Here is a 25,340-nt window from a genome sequence, read left to right as displayed (position 1 = left end):
AAGAAAAAAAAATTTCGAGACCGAGCCAGGAATCGAACCAAACACCGATAATCATCATCATCATCGATAAAGGCACAAAGGCTATTCCAGAGGCACGTCATAGACACAAACATGCACTTGGTACCCTTAGAAATCTTTACGAACCTATATTGGAAAAGGAATTTTCCATCTTGTAGGTACAGTTTCTATGTACAAAGTCTATCCTTGTTAAAAACCAAAACCTTGTGCATGCCTCTGCTAACCTCTAAACCAAAGAGGAATTTCAAAAAGGAACTCAAATACAGATAATTACCAGCTTATAGATAAGAGGCTTATATCATCAGTCACATGTCCACAAGGATTTTGCAATGGCTTTGTACACCTCGAATTCGAGATAAAAGCCGTTCTCTGTCTATTTGGGATTTATTCTACGTGTGATGAGGTTTTGTGTGGGTAGAATGTATGCGGTGGCTTAGTACAGCTTTCACTGACAAATAGTTTCAGTTGTATATTGTTCTTGAATTATAATTAAAGCCTTTACTATTTCGTCTGATGTTAAAGGTATATTTAAACAAGAAATTGGCGATCGATCTCCTATTAAAAAGTGGATCCACAATCAGCGACCAAAAAACGTCCCCACTCAATGAGTGCCAAACACAAATTTTTGGCACTCAATTCAAGTAGTCGCAGTTGCAAATTCAACCTTAAACTCAATTTTTAAGATTGAATTTGCTCTGAATTTCGGATTTTATTGAATATTGGACTATATTTAAAGGTATAATTTTCTTTACCAATAATTCGAAAACTGTCAAAGCAAAATTAGCCAGTTATTAAGTGAAATTTTCTACATGATTGTGTATTTTAAGGGCTCACTATAGGACCACACAGTCAGTGATCTCTGTGAGCCAGTGATCAGTGAGAGTCTCCAATGATTCGACAAAGAACGAAAGTAACCGCTCTTAGGGCAACAACAAGTACTAACAACAACAACACAGTAACAAGTACAAGTACAACAAGTAACAAGTACTAGTACAAGGATTAACAGCTAGACATGTTATCCAAGGCACGCGGTTGTAACACCACCAACGTCCCAACTCTGAATTGAAAGTTCGCACTGAAAATATCTATTAAGAAAATGAAATTTTTATCATGGATCTCGTCATCGGAATCCATAACCAATGTAGAAACAAGACAGATAACATGGTTAATTCAACGAAACTAGCGTGAAATATTAGACAAATGAATACAACTGTGTACTGGTACACAAGTGTGAGTGCGTGTATTTGTGTATGTGTGCGTCCGTGTTAATACTCTTACATTACAACTTCTTGAGTAACTTATGTGTAGCTTATTGCGAAGTTAGCTTCTACAACTTGTAGGAAGATGTAGGTGCCTACTTCCATTTGCCTGTCGTCCTAACTTCGTTGCTACTCGTGTGCTACATACTTAATACCAGGGGCGTAGCGTGAGTTATCGCCGTTCGGGGCTGACTGGATATACCCCCCTCCCCCCTATATAATTATTACTTAAAAGAAGCCTTTAATTATTTGTTACCGATAGATGTTACTGAAATAAACAATTTTATTTTATTACATATTAAAAATTTCATTTTTCAAAGATCCCGACTATCCCGAAAGTTATCAATTCCGACGAATTGATAACCTTCTCTTTTTTTTTAAGTCGATTAAAAATCAAGATTTTTCACACCTCTTTGAAAGGACGATAAATATATAACCACAGCCCACCATAAACTACACGAATGGTGTGGGAAATCGAGGGAAGTGTTCTAACTCACCTCGCTAGTTCCCAAGTAATAAGTAATGTGGCCACACGACGATTCTGGTTAAAGTTGTTCAGCAACATTACTTGTCCTGCCTACTGCATTCTAATAAGTCGGCGCGAGCGCGAGTCTAAGGACTAGTATGTGGCGTCGTGATATAACGTATTTGCGCGAATAGAGCAGTGTGTGGACAAACAGAGCAACATTGCGGTGAAGGAGCATTGTGTGGGCTGCGTTATATAAAGAAATGGCTAACCGAGCGAGCGTAACATTACTGCAGACTTTTGAGGAATATTTTTCTACTAAATTTTGTTTTGTGTAATGAGTTATATGACGCCCCCTTTTTTATACCACTTGGGGCAATTTCCCCCGTTGCCCTCACATAGCTCCGCCACTGTCTATTTTCTAAAAGTCTTGTTAAATGTTATTCCCAGAAACTTTGTCTTCGCAATGTAAGCTAATTTTCAGGTCTTTGTGTCTTAATAAATTACTATAATAAAATGCCTTGCTGAAATCCTTTTCAGGATTGGTAAAAATATCATGAACATTAATATAGATATTCATCATCATCATCATCATCATCATCATCATATCAGCCGATGGACGTCCACTGCAGGACATAGGCCTTTTGTAGGGACTTCCAAACATCAAGATACTGAGCCACCTGCATCCAGCGAATCCCTGCGACTCGCTTGATGTCGTCAGTCCACCTGGTGGAGGGTCGACCAACACTGCGCTTACTAGTGCGGGGTCGCCATTCCACGTTGGGACCCCAACGTCCATCAGCTCTTCGAACTATGTGCCCCGCCCATTGCCACTTCAGCTTCGCAACTCGTTGAGCTATGTCAGTGACTTTGTATATAGAATTTCATCATTCATCTTTGAATATAGATATTGTAAGTACCTTAATAAGAAGAAATATAAATACACGATTAATCACTCTAGTGTGTGTATGTTTGTTACTCCTTTCCACGGAAACTACTGAAACTATTTGGTTGACCTATGGAGATGGATTACTTAGACTCTGTACTAACATTGAACTGAATTTCAAGCAAACTAAGTTAAGGTTTTAAGTAATATTAATGTGAACGTGAGTTGGTTTTTTTGGAAAAACAAATTCAAAAATTCTTTCACCAGTGAACAGCTACGTTATTAGCACTTTTAACACAGATAATATAAGCTATACTTTATATCAACATTCCACGAGAACAGGAAGTAAGTATGTGGGTAAAACCACAACGTCCACTAATATACAACAAATTACAACAAATCTTCTTAACAAAACAATCGAACCGACTTCAAAGATGCTAAAAAGACTCTAAAAAGCGAAAAATAACATCGTTCCTATGTCCTTTCTATTGATCAGTTTAAAGGCGGTGCTATGCCAAATAGGCTCTAAAAGTTCATTTAGTTACCATGGCACCCCTTTGGCAAGGTTAAAAAACGTGGTGTCTCGGGACGCTCAACGGAAGTGATAACATATACCTGCTGCCGTATGCGTAAGAAAAGGAAGCCAGTCAGATTGGCACCGTAACGCGTTACGTCACTAAGCGGCTTACCCTCCCATAAGAAGTTATTACAAAAATAATGCTAATTAATGAAAATACAGTAGAACCCGTTTAATACGATTTCGCAGGGACCCAACTAAAAACGCGTCTTAGACGGGAAAGCGTATTATACGGGATATGGGTGGGGGATAGTGAAAATATAACGACTAATGAACAAACATGGTGTAAAGACAACCTAATTATGCTACTTTAAGTAATCACATTTATTCTGGTATGACAAAAAGATTTTGATGCATTAGCATTTACGAAATTTTCAAATAAATTTTACTTTTGCAGTGCGTCTTCAAAATTTTCGGTTTAGAATCGCATCATGTCAAGGGTCATTTGCTGTCAGGGTCCTTCTGTTCTTTAAGATATCATCTCTTGTCTTGTCCTGCAACCTTGTATAAAGACCTTTATGATGTCCTGATCTGTCTGTTGTAATTTATTTGTCGCATTTGGAATTACACGCATGTGATTTGCGCAAAATTACGTATTATGCGAGAAATCGTTTTAAGCGTGATCGTCTTAAGCGGGTTCAACTGTAGTATAAATGTTTATGATACTTACAGCTTCTGGAAAAGTTCATAGGGTTCGTTATAGCGTCGCAGCGGTCAATGCTCAGCGCCACCAGCACGTATGTCGACGCGTACATTACTACTGCCTGGGGACGAGAGTTTCACCATTAGAATACTCCTCCATCTACCTATGCAATATAAAATATATGTAAAATACCCATATATCCATTGAGAATGTATGCACATAATATGTATTTATTATAATAATATAATATATGTAATTATGTATTAAAATAATAGTACAATATTTTTATTAGGTTTTATTTCCTTTTGGTTATTTATTATTAAATTTATTTTTCAGTTTAATGTCAGTGTAGGTATTAGTTTAGATTATAAGGTTGTATTGGCTGTGTTCGTGGCGTTACCCAATCTGTGGTTCTAACTGAAAATCAGCGCTACCTGTCCTAATTCAAATGGTCACGTAGCATTGTGCTGAGCTGGGGCCATTTTCTGGGTTATGCCACACATCGCAGGGTATTGTCCTGGATGTCCTGGTGTACATGGTGGAGATATTGTGACGTATGGCATAATTTGGAAAAAAACGCATTTTTCATTCTTTTACCTCTCATCCAGTGGCGTGCACAATAGTTTCACTAGGGTAAGCACTATTGGTAGGTACAAATTTTACAAAATGGAAAATTCCCTATTCAACACAGGTTCGTATTGACTCGGGATAAGCAGTACATTTTTGTATCTATAAAGTCTTACATGTCACTGCTTTTTCGCCACAAGCCGATTCCGGAGGGTGTGGGTTCGAATCTGGTCCGAAGCATGCTTGTTCAACATTTCAGTTGTGCATTTTAAGAAATTAAATAACACGTGTCTCAAACGGTGAAGGAAAAACATCGTGAGGCTGCATACCAGAGAATTTTCTTATCTCTGCGTATGTGAAGTCTGCAAATCCGCATTAGGCTATCGTAATAGACTATTGGCTATGTATAGGTTGTGTGTGTGTGTGTGTGTATAAAAGTACATAATAATACGATGTATTTATATATCATATTATTATGTACATTTCTTACAAAGATCTGGTTAAATAATAAAAGTACCTATGTTTTTCAAGAAAAAAAACCATTTTTTTATCACTCTTCTTGTTAAATAAGTTCGCCGGTTTACTTAAGCGGCGAAGTAACGTTGAAGCTGAATTATTTTTTTTGTATTACTTTTTCTGTTAACAACAAGCTTAACAAACAAGAAAACAAACAAACACACCAATCATATTAAGTCTTCAAATAGGCATTCCCTTTTACCACTGAACCAACGAGGCAAATTTATACACGAGGTATATTCAAAAGTTATGAAAATTCACTAAAACTTCTTTAAAACCACAGAACGTAAAACGTTTTTAAACATTTTTAATTCCGTGTATACTGTATAAAACACTATCCTTTTAAATCCCGGCTGGTACTGAAAAATGTGTTAACAAAAAACCCGATAACTTTTACCGCGAACCGAAGTAATAAAAAATCTATTTTTCTTTTACCTCCACTGAATTATTACCTATCAAAATACCAGCAGGAATTTCGTCGCGAAAAATCTCTATTCAATTTATGGCGCGGCAATGATGATGTATGACGTCATCCGTCTTAGTCACACCTACCTGTAGGAACTTAATGACTTTGCATAGAAACTCCCCCGCCAGCCAGGCTATGGTGATCTTCTGAACTATATCGACGAACACGTATATTAGACCCACGAACAAATCTGGAACAAAAATTACATAATTTTAGTTTAAGCCTTTCTGCGTATTTTTCTTATAAGCGTCGTATTTCTGGGCGTTGGAAATAGACCTTTTTGTTTGGAAGTCCTTGCAAGAAGCCTATGGCACCCTTAGAATGGTAATATTTAACTCGATGATCATTATCAAATTGAAAATTCCAATATTTAATAGTCCATCCCAGGATTCGAACACGGGTCATGATTGACTGTGCAGTCAAATTGACTAACCCACTAGACCAAAGAAAACCTGAAAACATACATACTGTTCCATTTCTATTTCTGCATTATATTTGGTGTATCACAAAAATAGAAATTATTATTTACGAATGTCATACTATCTATCATGAGCGAAAATGTTTTCATTTTGACCCAGTTCTGGAAAATTGTCAATTGACATGAAACATAATGTAAAGAAATTACAGAAATATTATTCTAGACAGCGAAATATTTACAATCTATGTCGTACCATTACTGTCCGGTTGGTGGCCATTTTACATTATTCGCACTTTAAAAATTGTGTAAAAGTTTACTATAAAGTTGAATACAGAAAAACTATATGGATTTTATATTCGTGTTGGGGTTATTTTGAAATCAAGACCGGATATTACATTCCTTTCTTCCAAACAAATTAAATGTAAAAGTATATACCCCGGCAAGTAAGTTGAACCATAACATAAAATTAAAATTTTGAAATAATCCCCGAAGGTCAGGTTTTCCGAAAAAAGAAATCCATGACCTTATTTTAGGAAATGGAAATACGACTTTTTTTCCGGAAAACCAATTTTTTCATCAAACGAAGCCACAGAAAACAAACAAATATGTACAAGACGAAGCTAAGAACATTTGAGATCGCACTCGTGAATGTTTGCAACCACACAACTTTTAAACGGCTCAACCTATTTTCATTATACAATAATGGTATAATTTATAAACAAAAGAGCTAGACGCATTTTCCGTGATTACTGGATACATTAAAAATTTCAAATAATCAAAAAATTCGTACACGATTGTAATGGCGTCTACGTGTTGCTATGGGAACTCGTAGCAACTCTTAGCGTACGTCGTTAAAACCCAAAAAATATGTGCTACTGTCCATTGTTCAACTTGCAAGCCGCTTGATATACCTAAGTGTAGAGTTTATTCTACCGAGCCTGTCGGAGCCATGAGGCCTTGACTTGTTTTTCCATATTGTGTTTTCCGGATTTCCTCACAAAACATCATACACAACAAAAACTAAGGTTATATTTTTATTGGACGCTAAGAATAGAAATCATCGGTTATTTTATTACGTACGAGTATGGGCAGTGAGATGTTATGAAAGTAATTTCTAGAAGTACTTATCATTCAAGGTTTCACTGAAACCTGATCGATGCGGCAAGGTTTAGGCAGACAATTGACTACTGTTAGGTCAATATTTAGGTCACGAAGCTGTGAACAATATGAAGATTACTGCTTAAATCCAAAATAATTTGATATTTCGTTATTTTGATAACGTTTACTAACGTGAGGAAAAATAAAGTGCTAATTATTGTATCTGAAAGCTTAAAAACTGTACATTGTATGAGAGTCGAATAAAGATCAAAGATCTATCTATGGATCGGTGAAGCTGAATTATTTTTGCACCTTTGTCTACTGCAGAGGTAGTAACAACTCATTGCATACCAAAAATAACCTTTGCAGACAAACATCGATAGTGAATCACGTAATCTGTGTTATTTATAATGTAACAACAAGTTTTTGTACGGTAAACATGGATTGTAATGTTTAATTTTGCTGTTTAAAATGTTTAGTTTAAAAGTATATTTTTAAAAAGCAATGTTGGCAAACAAAAAGGCCTACATATAAATTATGACTTTATCTCGTTAATTAGGGTATTCTCAAATCTCATGACTAAATTATTAGTGTCGCAGCCGACCACGCCGTGTTCCATGGGGATTGTTGTTTAATGTTTACATAAAAGGACAAATAATCGCGCTGTTCTTTTATCTAAATGGTTGGTAATATTGTTTTTATTTCGTCTCGTAAAGCTGAGTAGGCATTATAGAGGGAATTAAAATGTACGAACGTTACTAAGCCCCCGAGCCTAAACAATAACCCCATTCGTCTGCTAGTTAACTTATTTAACAACTAGCTGACGCCGCGCAGTTTTACCCGCGTGGTTCCCGTTCCCGTATGAAAACGGGGATAATATATAGCCTTTCTTCTTAGGGTAGGGGTAGGGTAGGGTAGGGGTCGGGTAGGGGTAGGTTAGGGGTAGAGTAGGGGTAGGTAGCGGTAGGGTAGGGTTAGGGTAGGGGTAGGTAGGGGTAGGGTTGGGGTACGCGGACGAAGCAGTGAACGTAAGCTGTGTTGCCATTGCCTAAAATCCTGTGCAACGTCTGTTGTCAATGGCGCGAAGTTTGAATTAGTGGAAGCATAATAGAAACGTCATTATCCAAACTATCTAACCCCGTAACTAATTACACAATTAACAGTTATATAAACCACTGTTGCAGTATGAACTGCATACTTTCTGCGGTTTGTTCATTTGACCTGTGTGTACTCTCCATTTCTATCCCAACTAAGGTTCTATTATTTTCCAACCGCTGCATTAACGCGCAGCGACGTATGAACCGGATACGCTTGAATGAATAATTTCCATACATATGCAGCCTTAAAAGCGTGGAAGCGTGTTCTTAGAAACTTTGTGCAACGCATTAATTATAATTTTCGCTTAATGAACATTACCTTGTATGGTTGTGTAGTTAGAGATTGTTCTGATAAATTTCTTTTTATAGAATAGTATAATATAGTATGGCAACGAAAACTCTGACACGAGAATTTTATATATTAGAACACTTTTTTTTTAAACAGACAAACACTTCGATTTTATTTATATGTGTTTGTATGAAATGCGGTTTATATAGAATGTGCTTTATGGCGGGACAAACTCTATCGCTTTACTAGCTGACCCCACAAACGTTGTCTTGCCGTATAAAAATAGCAAGTAGGTTATATATTTATTTATTTATATTTATATTTATAATAATAATATTAGTGCTTTTAAACATAACTATTTGTTTTTGTTTAAAATATCCTAAACCATCCCTTGAAAATGGTTGAATCAACACAAACAAAAAAGTTAGACCATTTATCACGTATCCCCTCAGCGGTCAAATGGGAACATGACATTGACACCGTCGATAGCCCACCGTTTGTCATCCCTTTCAATGGGGATGAAACAAGGCTGACCCTTCCTTTGACCTTGCCTGTTAATTATACTATAGAAACCTTACTCAAAGGAAAATGTAATACTTTACATAGATAACATTTTAGTTAACATTTTCCTGTAATTAAGAACATAAAGGTATATTTCTAATACAAAGTATATTTGTCGAACTGAATAACGAACCGAGTCAAGCATAGGGCCAAATATTGCTACGAACATCTTGATAATTGTAGCGCTATTCGATGTATTCATTTCAAGCAAATCTGCTCGATAGCTCGTTAAAATGTTCTCGTATTTGTCTGTTCGCACGAATGCTCATTACAAATTAATGCTCAAGTCTATCAGCACCTTTAGGAAAGCTGTTAAAAAAAAAACAATTGTTGACTTCAATTAATGATTAAGTGATACGGATTTAATTACTTACACTTTCTGAAGTTTTTTGTTTTTGAATGTTTTTTCAAAAAAATTATATTTAATTTTTTAAAACCTGTCGGGTCACTTTAATTTTCATAAGGTTATTCTTGTTTGGCTTTTTAGGGTTCCGTAGTCCACAATGATATTATTATAGTTTCGCCACGTCCGTCTGTTTGTCCGTGCATCCGACCGTCTGTCTTTATCGGTATTTTTGTGTATTACATAAGTGATTTAAGTGCTAACTTAATCTACGGAATCCTACACTGTGCGTGGTCCAACACGCACGTCATCAATGTCAAATAGATTAAAAGCTGGCAATAGTAATTACTTTGATTTATCAATGAAATAGTTTACCTGCTATTGCCAAATGCATAATGAAGAAGTTCATCCTGCTCTTCCTGGCGTTGGTGCAAAGCAGTGCTGCTATGACGGACGCGTTTAGTACCACGATGAGGACGAAGAGCACCCACATCACTGTGAACTGGATGGACTGTGGACAAACGAACAACCTTGAAGTTATCACCGAGTCATCGTCATTATAACTGTAATCAACATTATCGCCGGTCGATTGTGTAAATTAAATAAATAAAATAAATAAAATATACTTAAACAATACACATCAATATCTAGCCCCAAAGTAAGCATACAGAGTAGCTTGTGTTATGGGTGCTAAGATAGTTGATATTATAATATTAATATACAATTATATACTACATATAAATACTTATATAATGTATAAATACACACAGACACTGGAAAACACCCATGCTCATCACACAAATATTTTCCAGTTGTGGGAATCGAACCCACGGCCGTGGATGCAGAAAGCAGGGTCACTACCCACTGCACCACACGGCCGTCATAAATTGAAAATAAATGGTAAAATTGTCATTTGAATCATTAAATACTTAATAAATAATTTGCATGGCAAGATACATTTACCATCTACATCTACCGACCACCTGTATATATATAATGCATGTATCTGCAAATAAATAAATTGATTGATTGATTGTCTTTCTGAGAGCGCTTCACCATACACGATCCTACTCCTTTCTCATTCAGCTACTTCCCAATCATCATTCATCAATATCAACCGATGGACGTCCACTGCTAGACATAAGCCTCTTGCCGCCAGCTTCTAGCGGTTCCCTGCTTCGCGACTCACTGAGCCATGTGACTTTGATTTGTCTGCAAATCTCTTCATTTCTGATTCGATCTCCCTGATAAACAAACACGACACGACACGACATCGTACCGGAACGCTTAATCGCCTGGCGCTACGTCTTTGTCGGTAGTGTGGTAACTAGACACGGCCGAAGCGTCTCATCAGCCAGACCTAGACCAATTAAGAAAACCTCAATCTGCCCCGGCGGGGATCGAACCCAGGACCTCCATCGTGTAATAAAGTGGTTGTTCAATAAGCATGGCAAACTATTTTCTGGGATAAAAACTGTCACGAAAGGTTTTTTAGAAACTGTTTTAGTGAAACGTTTAAATATAAAACGACAAAGTAGCTCGAGAATTGAATGCCCTATATGTGTTTTAGACTTAATAGTACTGTGAGTTGAGACGAGTATAACAAAAAGAATCCTTCGCTGTGTTTGTTATGAGAATCTTTTTAGAACATCCTTTTGTAAGCTCCTTTTCAAACCAGCGCTTTTGAATCTCGTAGCTAGCTCGTAGCATATTTAGCTATACTTATCATGGACAAGGCTTGCTGCAGATAAAGAGCATTGGGTCATGATGGAAGAGGCATTTAGGTACCCGAAAATGGGTACCCAAATAAAACCACTACAATAATGAATAATATCAACCTACAATAAATATTTATTATTTTAGAATTAAGTTTTGTTAATTTAAGATAGTTTTAAGTTCTTTATAACTGTTTGTATTATATTATTTTGTACGTGTTATTTGGGAATAAATGGCATACTGTTATTATTATTATGTACCTATCAACGTTTCACAGACAACCACTAGTTTTATATTCCAATAAAGGTCACTTACTATCAGGTGAGATTGTAGTCAAGGGCTAACTTGTAAAGAAAAAAAAAAAGGTATGTATAGGTATGCGTATGGAAGTATATACTTGGCGATCTTATTTTATTATATCCTTCCCCTAAAAGGGAAAAGCTTTTTATATTTAGTCATACGTAAAGGTTCATCCCCGGCCCAGGCCTACCCTAACCACCCGGCAATTAGGTAATTACTTATATGTAAAGAAATCTTGATAATTCTTCTTTAATAATGAAATCATTACTTTATCAAAAAAAGTTTGCTAAAACGTTTTACGACATTTTTGATGATTTAGACCTCATTCGCACGAGAGTTATAAAGCGATGCGTTAAAACCAGCGTTGGCGGGGGTAGCGTATGAATTTGGATATATATAGTCTACTCGTATTTCCAACGACTAAAATTGGAAATGCTCACTACTCGATAAAAAAGCGTCGTGTTTTATAAGCGCTGTCGTGTGAACATTTACTTGGAAATACATTGTATTTGAGCGCTTTTTTAACGTCCGTTAAAAAAACTCTCGTGCGAATGAGGCGTTACAAAATCTAAATTAAAACGAACAACGTTGCAATCAAAAGCAGTATAACATAACTGCCCTCATAAATATAAGGTAATTAATTAAATTATCTACATCACTAAGTGCTCGAACAGTCGGAAACCAATTTGGCTAAAATCCATGCAAACACTTACCTTCAGACGAGTAGGGTAACATAAAGTCATTGTGCTTTTAAACCGATGACAATTTATAGCAGCTTTCAGCGGTTAGTATCACATAGTAGTATTTCAGTTAGTTAATGGTTTTGAAAACATTATAATATTAATATACAGGATGCTCGGGAGTATTTACCATAACGCTGGGTTCATATTCAGTACTTAAAATGAATTAAAAATTTTGAAGTAACATAAGTTCTAAAATTATTATTTTCGGGGTAAATAGTAAAAAGATCTTAAAAATGTGTCATTTGAATGTGTCAATGGTTTCTTTTGTAAATAGATCCTAAAAAATGTGTCCCTTAAAAGGAACATAAGTTCTAAAAATAATATTTTCGTGGTAAATACTAAAAATATCTTAAAAATTTAATAATTATGACGTAGTCAAGTTTTACGTATTTTAAAATGCAAGGATAGATAAAGGCGTGTGTTACATGGATAGTTGGAATTATTTAAATTACTTTGTATGAAAACAAAAAAGTTTTTATTTTTTAGTTAAAAAAATGTTAAACATGCAGTTCGGCTCCTATAAGTGGACTCGTCAACACCTTGAAGTTATGGGAAATACTCCCGAGCACCCTGTATAAAGGCACAGTTTGTGATCTCTAGGCTGATTTTAACTTTTTTACCAATAGGTACAAAGAAAGCCCCATTTGTGAGTGTCATATTTTATCCCCTGATTTCCGTTTTTTTTTATGGAAACAGGAACTACTCGGGTGGATGTCGGTTAAAAAGTAACATTAATGAAAACATGCCCTATTTTGAAAACTGAAAACCAAAAACATTTTCACTCTGCCCCGTCACACAATGTATGCGGCGGCATAAATTCACAGAGAAGTGGAAATTTCATTCTTCATAAATTCAATCGTATTGACAGGCACGCTTGTCCCGGCGTCCAATCGAAAACAGTGTTGATATACGACGATACTGTGACCAGCATAATTGTTCACACACTCGTTTAGAGCCTCAGCAGCTCAACGGTAAGAGCGGTCGGACTCATCACCGAAGGGTGGTAGTTCGATCCCCGCCCCGTTAATCTATTGACGTACCCACTCCTTTCCTGACTAGTTGAAGGGGAATGTGAATTGGTCATATTTTAAAAAATATGGTATAAAAATGTACGTTTAAATATAGTAAATGAAGATCTATTTCCAATGCCCAACATTGAAAATGCAATACTGCTCGAAAAAAAACGTTGCGTTTAAAAACGCTACCATGTGAACATTTATACCTACTTAGGAATGCATTTGTTGTATTTAAACGCTTTTTTAACGTTCGTTAAAAAAGCTCTCGTGCGAATGAGGGCTAAGAGCTACGCTATGACTCAAACGCCGCCACTGTCGTCTGACGTTAATTGGACAACGACAACAATCATTTGATAAGAACATGAAAAATCGATTGAAATTTAAATTCAAAACAATCTGCTACGAGTATGAAACAGAAATAGCACAGTATACATCTGAAAAATAAAATATTTTGGTATTTTAATTAATTTCGCCTTTTGTATACTGTTCCTTCCTTGTTTTGTTTGTACTCTTTTGTTTTATGTTGTGGTGTACAAATAAAGGATATAAATAAATACATAATTTATTATAATGTTTGGATAGCCTGGGGCAAATTTTAATAATATCCTTTGTAGGAAAATCTTTGTTTTATATAGCTGTTTATTTCAAACAACCCAAGTAGTACCAATAAGCCATAATAATTGATATGTTTTCACGCATAGGACGCGGTCACATAAATCCAACAATATTGACAGCAGCTCACGCTTTGTCGGTCCAAATCGAATACGAATTGACTTGATAAACGACCAGCGCGTGCCAAATATTGTTAGGCTGGAGACATAAACAACACACCATTCGGTTCCATGTCGAACGATGTGTGGGTCAAATAAGAGCGTAGCACTAACCTACTGGCATACTACACACTACCTACGGCCATATATTTCCATTGTAAGTCAATGGAGACCGACCATTTTGGGCCCAGCACGTAACAAAAAAAACTAAATGACGGAAAATTCTTCTTAGAATCTTAAATCAAAATATTTAAACATTTGCTAATATTTTTTGGAAATGTACTGTGTTTTTGACATTGTGCTGTAATGTACATCATTGCCCATATCTTGATTATGCAACTATCATTATAACTGAAATTAAACTAGTCTAAAACTGATATTATTATTTATTAAATGATACTACTTTGGACATTTTATAGGTTCATTCATTAAATTTGGGCCCATTAATGTATGAAAATAGTCGATAATGTTCCAATGCTGTATTGCTGCCAAACGCCAAATACCAAACGCCAAACGCCAGATTTGGCGTATTTTCGACAGGTACCTAGGATCGAAAGGCCTTGAGGCACACGCCGTGTTTTTTACACGGGTTGATAAATTCAACATGAAAACAGTTAAGGGTTAACATAGATCGACATGGACATGCAAGAAACAGGTCGTACAATGTGCTGCCATGTGCCATCAATTGTAGAGTTAGTGTGTTATTTATACCTCAAGAACGACGAACTTAGTCACAAAAAGCTCTTTTTTTTTAATAACTACAACACAAAAAGCGGCGTTTATGAAAGTAAGTGTGTCATGTTCTTAATTGTTACCGTTTTAATTTTACGCACGCGTTGATTGTTTTAAACTCCATCCTTCGTAAGATTCTGTGTCAGTACAGAATTAATGGCTTAATGTTCTCGCAACTGTTGGCAATAATGTATCTCGTTTTGTACGAGTATTATCTGTATTGTTTTGTTATCTTTAACTCTATATTGTATGTATTTATATCCTACATAAAATACTGATGATATTACACGCTGAAGTTATTTATTATATTTTATCTGTATTAATTCATCAAACTAATACTCTAACTAACGTAGAATAGAAAAGTAAATAGACGGTTGGATCTTTCCCTCAAAAAAGGGAGCAACTTATTGCCTGCACTCTGTAATTAAACGAGACAAGTTTGTTGCAAAAAGTAAGTACCTAGGTAAATATATTCGTGAAAAAATTTAAATTGTCCTAAACGAATATATTTTGACTTATCGCCAATCAGTTGTTGATTTCTTTATCTTTTTACTTCGCTAATAAAACTAGAGGAGTGGTCATAAAGTAAGTTCTTTAGTAATTAATAATTTTGACCCAGCCAGGGATCGAACCAAGGACCTCCATCTTGTAAATCCACCGCGCATACCACTGCACTACGAATGCTGTCAAATGGATTCGAAACCAGTACCTTATTGTACATACCAGCCACTCACGGGACCAATACGGCAGAAAAATGACACATTAACAGACTGACGTTGCAAAATTGGGTCATAAAAAAATTAATAACGTCCCCGGTCGACTGTCAAAAAGTGCGACGTCATGGAATCTAAGCTTTTACATTTCACTAATTAAAATAATCCTTATCTGTACAGTATACAGTAGTATACCACAGTATTAAAAGCCTGCTTTTGCCAGATAGTGGGCGTGCGATAAGTTATCGTGCGTCCGTCATTTACACGATAGCTCCGCATCCATTACTGGATTGAAACCTTTCAGTGGGTATTATGGAAGCTAATAACCGCGTAGGCGGTTGATTTAGATGGTAGTGGACTGCCTCGTTGGTTCAATAGTTAGTGGTTTCAGATGTCGAGGTCCAGGGTTCGAATCCTGTGTCAGGCTGTATTAGATGCTTAAAGAGGTTTTCTTTCTTATACGAAATTTTCAATAAAATTCTCAGCCCGAAGTTGGGAAGATATTATGCATAAAAGTTTTCGAGATATTATCATCATAAAAGCTGTTTCACAGAAGGTGTATAAGAAAATCATTTTTATTTATAATTTTTTTTTATTTTTAGTCCAGTCTGGACTTTGAAAATGATGTGTTAGGGTTCATTTACACGAGCGGCAACTTTACCGACGACCGCAGTCAACTGCAGTCGGCGACGTCTCGGCGGCAGGCGACGGCGTGGCTGACTGCAGTTAGCGACGTCTTGGAGGCAGCCAACGGTACTCAACTGCAGACGGCGTCGCCGACTGCAGACGAATCCCGGAGGCTGTCGGCGGCGGTCACCCACTGCAGTCGACTTCCATTGGCTGCCGCCGAGAAGAGAAGTATTCTTCCCACCATTCCCACGTGGGCATGATTTAGTAGGTATAGCTATTAGGATATGTTCCTAATTCTTTCTTAAATTGCTTTAATAATATTCATAATATCGACTTCAATACTTACATCGTAAAAGTAGTAAACATTGAGGTTCTCAGTTCCGTTCATTAGAAAAGGTGAGGTAGTTGTTGTCATTTCTCCAAACTCCTCCACTGTCAGCTCGGGGTCCATGGTTCTGTAAAAGAAACACAATTTGATAATCAATATAAATCAATAGTGAGAAAGAATACAATAAGGAACTTAAGCTAACTTATCCTAATAATTATACAAATCATGCCCACGTGGAATGGTGGCAAGAATACTGGCTGCATTTCCGCGCTGGACAGCCAGGCTGATGCTTTGCGCAAAAAATAAGTCAACCCTTCTGTCACCAGAAGAATAGAATATCAATAGCTACATATAAATACTTCTATACCAATATTATAAAGAGGAAATATTTGTTTGTTTGTATTGATTAGGCTCCAAAACTACTGAATCGATTTGCAAAATTCTTTCACTGTTGGGAAGCTGCACTATCCCCGAATTCTATAGGCTATATTTTATCTCCGTATTCTTACGGGCACGGGAACTACGTGTGTCAAACCACGTGGCATCTGCTATTGTAATTAAAATTTAAGAGTTTCTCTGCGATTTCAAAACAAATGTTTTGCTTAATGACACGATAATAATACATAATCAAACTTTTGATTATGTATTATTATCGTTTTATTTTCAGTTTGTCTGGGCAAATCTTTAAAAAGGCTAGACCGATTTTAACTGGAACCCACCTGTGACGGTTTTTCAGCGGATCGTACCGGAACGCCAAATCGCTTGGCGATACGTCTTTGCCGGTGGGGTGATATCTAGCAACGGCCGATGCCTACCACCAAACCAGACCGACAGAGCGAGTACATAGTTCCATTAAAGGCAATTCTATGAAATATATCCTAAAAAAATTTAATTTTTCAACCTCATACGGGTATACCGTAACGTAAGTGGTCTTATCTTTATTTATCATAGTAAAAACTATAAATAATATTTTTATTGATATCTATATAAATAAACTTATGAAGGTCTATAGACCCTATAGTGTTACATCATTTCCTACATTTTTATTACATACAATAAAAATATAGTAATAAAAGTCCGAACATTTGTAGATAAATTCTATTAGAGAACAACATAATATTACAGTATACAGGTACAGTGATTTCTTACTATTAGATATGATACTAGTGCGTCGAAGTCGAAGCGATCAAACCCAATTGTCTTAATTTTATTTGGTCGCGTAGTAAACAACAAAAGTTAATTAAGCATAATAATGCCTAACGAGTCGTGATAGCCTAGTAGCCATCTCAAGAATCACTTCACACGCGCCTTCTGTATCCGATTGTTGATCCAACAGTTAAGCGAAAGCTTCTTAAGGTCTCCTTCCATCTCTTTATTTTTATTATTAAACATTCTATGTTCATAGAATGAGGTAAGTCTGACAATCGCAGACTCTAAGCCCATAAGTGCAAATTCAGCTTATTTTAACTCACCAGCGGCTAAACATTTTATGTATAAACGCGTGTTTTAGTATAAACAACGAAAGATTTACATTGCATTCTTGTCAGGTCGTAAAATAAATTTTTACGAGCCCGGAACTTTGGTGTGAAATATTTCAAAAACTGCTCCAAAGAGTTTATATTTTTATAAGTATCTGTTATGTTGCTGTTTGAACTTTATATGTTATGATATTGCTTTAATCTTATCTTATACAGTTTTTGTTAATATGGAAAATTTTGTGAGAAAGTATTACGCAGTACGAGGTTTTTGTTATTCATTTGATAGTAAAGTAGAAACACCGCATTTTAACCGATCAGTAGATTGGACGATTGAAGTTTCACGACTTGTCTGATGTTCCAAGAGTTATAATATTAAAGTGCTGTGTTAGTAAACCTAGAGTTACATTTCCCGCCGCCTCTTACAAACGTATTTTTTTTTATTCTTTACAAGTTAGCCCTTGACTACAATCTCACCTGATGGTAAGTGATGATGCAGTCTAAGATGGAAGCGGACTAACTTGTTAGGAGGAGGATGAAAATCCACACCCCTTTCGGTTTCTACACGGCATCGTACCGGAACGTTAAATTGCTTGGCGGTACGTCTTTGCCGGTAGGGTGGTAACTAGCCACGGCCGAAGCCTTTCACCAGCCAGACCTGGACAAATTAAGAAAGTCTCAACGTGCCCAGCCGGGATCGAACCCAGGACCTCCGTCTTGGAAATCCACCGTGCATAACACTGCGCCGCGGAGGCCGTCAAAATAAATCGTATAAAGTATCGTGTGCATAGGTATATAAATCAATCATTTGACTGCAACTTGTCGTTATTATATAGGTAGATATTAGTTATAGCCGTGATAGCCCAATGGATATGACCTCTGCCTCCGATTCCGAAGGGTGTGGGTTCGAATACGGTCCGGAGCATGCACCTCCAACTTTTGAGTTGTGTGCATTTCATGAAATTAAATATCACGTGTCACAATCAGTGAAGGAAAACATCGTGAGGAAACCTGCATACCAGAGAATTATCTTAATTCTCTGCGTGTGTGAAGTCTGCCAATCCGCATTGGGCCAGCGTGGTGGACTATTGGCCTTACCCCTCTCATTCTGAGAGACTCGAGCTCAGCAGTGAGCCGAATATGGATTGATGACGACGACGACGATATTAGTTATACAACAGATAAAATCGATAACATTGTATATAGGTACATAAATATAATATACATGAGAAAAATAAATAATGAAACAAATTAAGTTTAAACTCTCAACAAACTTATCTGCATTACTAAAACAAAGCTATATTTGTGTACATACTTTAATAAGACACATCGATATTGTTTTAACAAAGTTGACTCATATGAAGGTTATGTAGTCTTTAGACGATTTAGTATCTAGTTACAAATAGAAAAATGACCCTGGTGATATTAGTGGCAACCCAAACACTTTTGACACTACTCTTAACAAAATGGGCATATCCTACAAAATGCTCTCGTCGGTAAACATAAAACTTTGCATAAAACAATAAAAAAATAATCAAGAATTCATTACCTATATTCCAAAGTTGGTTAAACGCTATAAAAATACGCCTCCATCGTAAAATTTTCTTGAAATTCCGCTAAGAAAACCACTCACAGATCGCAGGAAATTATGTAGAAGCATTTTGCCGTAATAATCTAACTTGGCTTTACAAGAGTCGGTTTTTGACAAGCGATTTAAAAGTGGGTTAAGAGGGTACTTTGAGAAAATCATTTTACTCGACGCGACGTCCTGTTACCTACGATCGATATGCTTATGTCTTGTTGATGTTAGGAGACAAGATTTATTGGATCATTATAGTTGGGATAGTAGTAACAAGGACATCTAATTATGTGGGAATTTACCTAAATACTGTCTGGTTTGCATGCCTCCTAAATATACTACCTTAGTTTATAAACTTTCATTAGTTGGGTACCTACTTTAATGTTGTCAGCCAAAGAAAACAAAATATTCGTTAATTAAAAAATAATAGATTTTGAGTTATGACGTCAGATGTCAATGATATTTTAGAACTTAAACTATTTTGAGTAGATATATAAGAAATACCGCAAAAATTCACGTAACTAACGTTACGTTCGTGGATCGAAACTAGTCGGGTATACCTATTCTGACGTTGTAGCTCATTACTTTCAGCCATGTTTCATAATTTTATGTCAATATTAATTTTTGTGCTTTGAAATAAATAAATTTACTTCATTTTAGTTGACTTTCAGAATAAAATACATTCTTCTATACTAAATAGGACATCCGTTTACCTATATGTAGTATCTTCTAATCAAGCTTGGAAAAACAAGTCTATAAAAATAAAAATAGTTTTCACCCGAAATCATATAGGTACGCTACGTAATAAGAGAACACAGATGAAAATATCAATCTTACTATCTCTTCACATCTTCAATAGCAGTTATAGGGGTGACCCGATTCTAATAAGAATCGGGAAATTGCAGCCGAAATTATGGGTCACAAGGCAAAAGACAAGAAATAAGGCATTCACCACCCTTAGCTACGAGTATAATAAGTATTGGCTTAACTATAGTATACGTATAGTTTGGGCTCTTCAAACGAGCTTCTATACGCAATTGTATAGCTGAAATAATATCAACTTTACAGAGCTGGGTTTAGTGAGGAAATAACTATAATGGCAAGTCTCGATAATTATTTGATCCATCCTACTAATATTATAGACGCGAATGTTTGTATGGATGTTTGGATGTTTGTTACTCTTTAACGCCTGAAATTTGGAATGGAAATAGGTTTTACTCTGGAATAACACACACACAAGGCTCTTTTTATCCCCAAAAAATCCACGGATTCCCGAGATTTGCGAACACCTGATGATTTTAATGGTATTAATGTTTGTTATGTGATTACCTATGGTTCCGAGACTTGGTCGCTAACTATGGGCCTGATAAGAAGGCTCAGAGTCACACAGCGGGCGATGGAACGAGCTATGTTAGGAGTATCTCTGCGTGATCGAATCAGAAATGAGGAGATCCGCAGAAGAACCAAAGTCACAGACATAGCTCAACGAGTTGCGAAGCTGAAGTGGCAATGGGCGGGGCACATAGTTCGAAGAGCCGATGGACGTTGGGGTCCCAAAGTGCTGGAATGGCGACCCCGCACTAGTAAGCGCAGTGTTGGCCGACCCCCCACCAGGTGGACTGACGACATCAAGCGAGTCGCAGGAATTCGCTGGATGCAGATGGCTCAGTATCGTGATGTTTGGAAGTCCCTACAAAAGGCGTATGTCCTGCAGTGGACGTCCATCGGCTGATATGATGATGATGATGATGATGATAATGTTTGTTACTCTTTCACGCCTTGGCTACAGAATCGAAATACCTGAAATTTGCAGTAGAGATAGATTATAGTATGGATTAACACATAGGCTACTCTTTATAGTACCACAACCCGTAACAACAACCCAAACCCTATTGATACAGCAATTTTTGTTGCTCGTGCACAAATCACTGTGAAAATGAATAAAACAATAATAAAAAACAGTGATAATAAATGTTAAACTGTTTTCCTGATGCGGTTCTTATTTTCTTTTTTTTATAAACAACAAGTTAGCTCTTGACTACAATCTGACCTGATGGTTAGCGATGATGCAATCTTAGATAAAGAAGCGGGCTAACTTGTTAGGAGGATGAAAATCCACACCCCTTTCGGTTTCTACACGACATCATACCGGAACGCTAAATCGCTTGGTGGTACGTCTTTGTTGGTAGGGTGGTAACTAGCCACGGCCGAAGCCTCCCAATAGTCAAACCTGGACCAATTAAGAAAACCTCAATCGGCCCAGCCGGGGATCGAACCCTGGTCCACTGCGCATACCACTGCGTCACGGAGGCTGTCAAAAATCTGAAATCGAATGTCTCATTTTGATTCGATGGGTTAGTTAACATTTCAATGGTGTTTTGTACGAAAGCGTCATATTGGTAAAAATTGAGAATTTGTGATACGGAAATAATAGATTTTTTGATTTCTATCGTTCACTCTATTGGTTTGAAATTGGGGAAAAACTACTGAAGAGTTAACACATAAACACACAGTTTTTAAACAAATAAAAAATTAAATTAACAATTTTATGGACTGAATTTTTTTAGGCCACCCACTGGCAATATTTATTGATTTATTTAATTTGATATATAAATTATTCATAAATTCAGGATCTTACGCTTTGACACCTTATGTATCTAAGATCTTACGAGTAAATTAATTTATGAAATGGCGACCCATAAAGAATTATTAGCAATATTTTATGAATTTCACTATTTTTCCATTATCTTAAAGTTATAAAGGCTTTACTTAATTCACGTACAAGTGGGATTTGCCTAAAAATAAGTAGAAAGGATTTTGCTGTTTACATAACAAAATGTACACAGAAATATCTCGATATTAGAGTGTAACGGCTTATAGTGTTTTTCAGATATCATGGATGCGGTGACAGTTCGTTTCACTATTGAAAGTTTGCCGCGATTCTCGATAATAGTACGTATTATGAACGAAATAAAGTCAAAGTCAAAGTCAAAATTCATTTATTTCAAATAGGCTTAGTTTACAAGCTCTTTCGAAACGTCAGGTAATAATATTAAACTTAAGATAATGGTGACAATAATTATTCGAAAACTTAAAATTAAAGTTACGAGGGTTCCAAACGCGCCTTGGTCCGAGAACAGCCCACAACAAACTCGGCCAGGTTTATCCTTTTTTAGTTTATCACCATTTAACAACAGGTATATAAGTAGCCTGTCATGTAATACATTTCATTTCCAAGCAATTTTGACATTTACGTAATCATTGACACTATAATATGACTTTTCTATAAGCTTACGTTTAATAAAAACATAAGGCAACTGTTACCGTACCCATGCTATCTGAAAAACACTTTAAATTGAAAACGATTGAAATTGTGGAAACATTAGGAAATCCAGCGTCTAAGTATAATTCTATAGCAGATAAACGTTATCCAGGATTTTGTTAGCATAGGCCCTTATTACCCGTCATTCAATCTTAGTTAACTATCTTTTATCAAAATTATGCAAAGGGCTCAGTAGTGATACAAGCAATTTGCAAATGTATTCCTCATGTAATTGGGTTGATATTACAACGTCGTGATTTCGATGTTCCGTTACGCCTACCTTGATTTCGTTTATAGAAGAGCTCTTGTGGGTTCCTAACTATCTTGACATCTTAATCTATTCTATAGACAATCTATTAAAAGGGATATCTACAAGCCCTTCGTTTACATAAAATAGGAAATTTGATTAGAAACTTTGGACATATTTTACTAATAATTATAATTTAAACATCTTAGAGTGAGCGGTAGTTCAAACTACGAAGGAAAATCCTTATTTATGAAGTCAGTGTGTCAGTAAAAAAAACACAATTTTTATCTAGGACGAATAGTTTTTATTATCGCAGTAAAGAGCAGTGTGGTGTGTTTAGGCTCCATATCCAACGACATTTTATACTATAGACGTCTTACGTGCCTACAAAATCACCGCAAAAAGGGAGCCGAATTTAGCTACTCCACCGAGCGCACACATGCACAATTTTGTATTTGATTCCATTATTTATGTATGCATATAAAGTTCTTAAACACACAACTCGATATTTAGGTAATATTTTTATAAATAACTTTCGTTGTTTACTGTGCGACTAAATGAAATGTGGTCAATTAGCCGCTTTTGTTCGCCTCAGTTTTGATGCGCTAGTGAAATATCTCTATTATAAAATCTTTGTCAATATCGCTATCAGGAGAAGTTGCTTTGCCCTAAAGGCTATTAGAATACCTAGGCTGATGATGCCGACTAGTCTAGCATTAGTTTAAAAATAACCACTGTATGTCTGAAACAGCACGCCTGTTTTCCGAGATTTTTAATAAAACAATAAAAAGCTCACGCGGATTTTGCTTCAACTGCAAGCTCTGCATACAGGCACTAAAAAACGTCTGGTGCGGGCATACTGAATGTAGAATTATACAAACTCAATGTCTGTTTAAAAGATCGTAACAATGTGGAATGGTAGGTTTATCTTTGAATTCACTTGACTTACGGCAGGCGTCCACTGATCCACATCGTACGCATTAGACGCATCGCATTGCATCCAACTGAATTTAGTATTCTTTGTATAGAAAGTCGTACAAGTGCGTCCACTGATCCGCATCGTGCGGATCGCATCGAACTGATTTTATCTACCGTAAAATAGAAAATCAGGATCAGTGGACGCCTACCATTATACTGCGTATGGTCTAACGGCAGCCACGCCCGATCCAGTTTACCGTTAAGTCTGCAGCGCGCTTATGCATGGATATGAAAGACACAAAAAATATTGAAATCATAACCAATTTTCGATAATTATTCTCACTTTCACATCCATAGGCGCGCTGCAGATTTGATGTGTGCTTGATCGTGTGTGGCATGATTCTAGTGCATTTTAGAACGCTTTTTATGAATGCCATGTCAAGTATTGCCAGTGAAATCTCTATAATATGGTGGCGGTATGACGGGTCATTGTCATTTACCCAAGAGATCCAAGAGGAGAGCAGACAGAGCTTTGTTGTAACAAAAAAATGCAACGATTTTCCTCATCCAATGAATTTTTCAAGGGCTTGAATACAATACATTTAATATAAAAGGGCCATGTCATTCACCTAAATTGATCTCATTCCATCTGGTTCTTCTGGTAACTATAAGTACTTATAATATCTCTCTGAATGTATTAATCCATATATGAGGATCGATAATCATGTTAACAAGGAAACTAAAGATTTCGATACCTAAGTAAAGTTAGCTAATGATTTTGATAGGTACCTAAGTCTTAACTTAGTCTCACCTCTTAATTATTCTAAATCTAGTAACTGCTGAAATGAAACTTGTTTACATGTAGGTACTCGTAGGTGGTAGATAACAACGATATTATATTACGTAATATGTTACGGGTCCACAAAATCACCTGTGACATGTCTAATAGTATCAAATCTTTGGTACATACTTTAATACTCGTACCGCACAGTAAAGTTTAACCTATCTTTATATTGCAAGTTAAATATTACTCTGGCGAGTAACTTACTGCAAACTTTAGTGAAGTAGATCTAAGTATGATTTTACAGTAATATTTAAAAGAGGTGAAGTTTATTCAGAACTTTCAAAGAAGTTGTTACCTACCCTCAGTTATCGACGAATAATTTCGAAAGATTTCCTTTAGTTTTCTTCGATTGGCATTTTAAAAGATAAGTTCATAGATGAGGTGTTCTTATATTACAAACTTTATAAGGACGTCATAATTCAGTCTTTATTAAATCATGAGTTCTCATGGGATTTAATAAAGATTTGTGGAGACCATAAAGAGTATCGATACCTACATGATCGAAAAACAAAATAAGACATTTTGTGGTTTAACTTAGGTTAACTAACTAAGGCTCAGAGATTTTCGATATCAAAATCTAATTGAAAGATTACTGGCGTTTTCAAGGAATTAAGTAAGTTCTAAGGACAACGAATGCAATAAAATGGATAAGAATAATTAGAAAAATGTATACTACACGCACAAATTCGCGGTCATCAACTTGTCTATAATCACTAAATCAATTTAACGGATTTACCATGTGGTATTCTATAGGGAATTGCTCAATAGAGGCTGTAAGCAGAGATATAACAATTTGTCAGACC

At 36.2% G+C, this 25,340-nt stretch overlaps 1 protein-coding gene across 1 annotated transcript in view; it reads right to left on the bottom strand.

The window, feature by feature from the left end:
- The window catches only part of LOC112045230 (cardioacceleratory peptide receptor), a 129,188-nt gene that overhangs the window by 10,224 nt on the left and 93,624 nt on the right, over positions 1-25,340 (bottom strand). The window contains exons 2-5 of the mRNA XM_024081334.2: positions 16,171-16,279; positions 9,580-9,715; positions 5,485-5,588; positions 3,877-3,970 (exon numbers count right to left, since the gene is read on the bottom strand). Of these exons, the coding sequence (XP_023937102.1) occupies positions 3,877-3,970; positions 5,485-5,588; positions 9,580-9,715; positions 16,171-16,275 (439 nt within the window). The 5' untranslated portion in view covers positions 16,276-16,279. The remainder of the gene's footprint in view (positions 1-3,876; positions 3,971-5,484; positions 5,589-9,579; positions 9,716-16,170; positions 16,280-25,340) is intronic.

Source organism: Bicyclus anynana, chromosome 7, assembly GCF_947172395.1.
Source record: "Bicyclus anynana chromosome 7, ilBicAnyn1.1, whole genome shotgun sequence".
NCBI classification, from domain to species: Eukaryota; Metazoa; Arthropoda; class Insecta; order Lepidoptera; family Nymphalidae; genus Bicyclus; species Bicyclus anynana.
The sequence above is the reverse complement of the archived record's forward strand: the minus strand, read 5'-3'. Positions and strand labels throughout refer to the sequence as shown.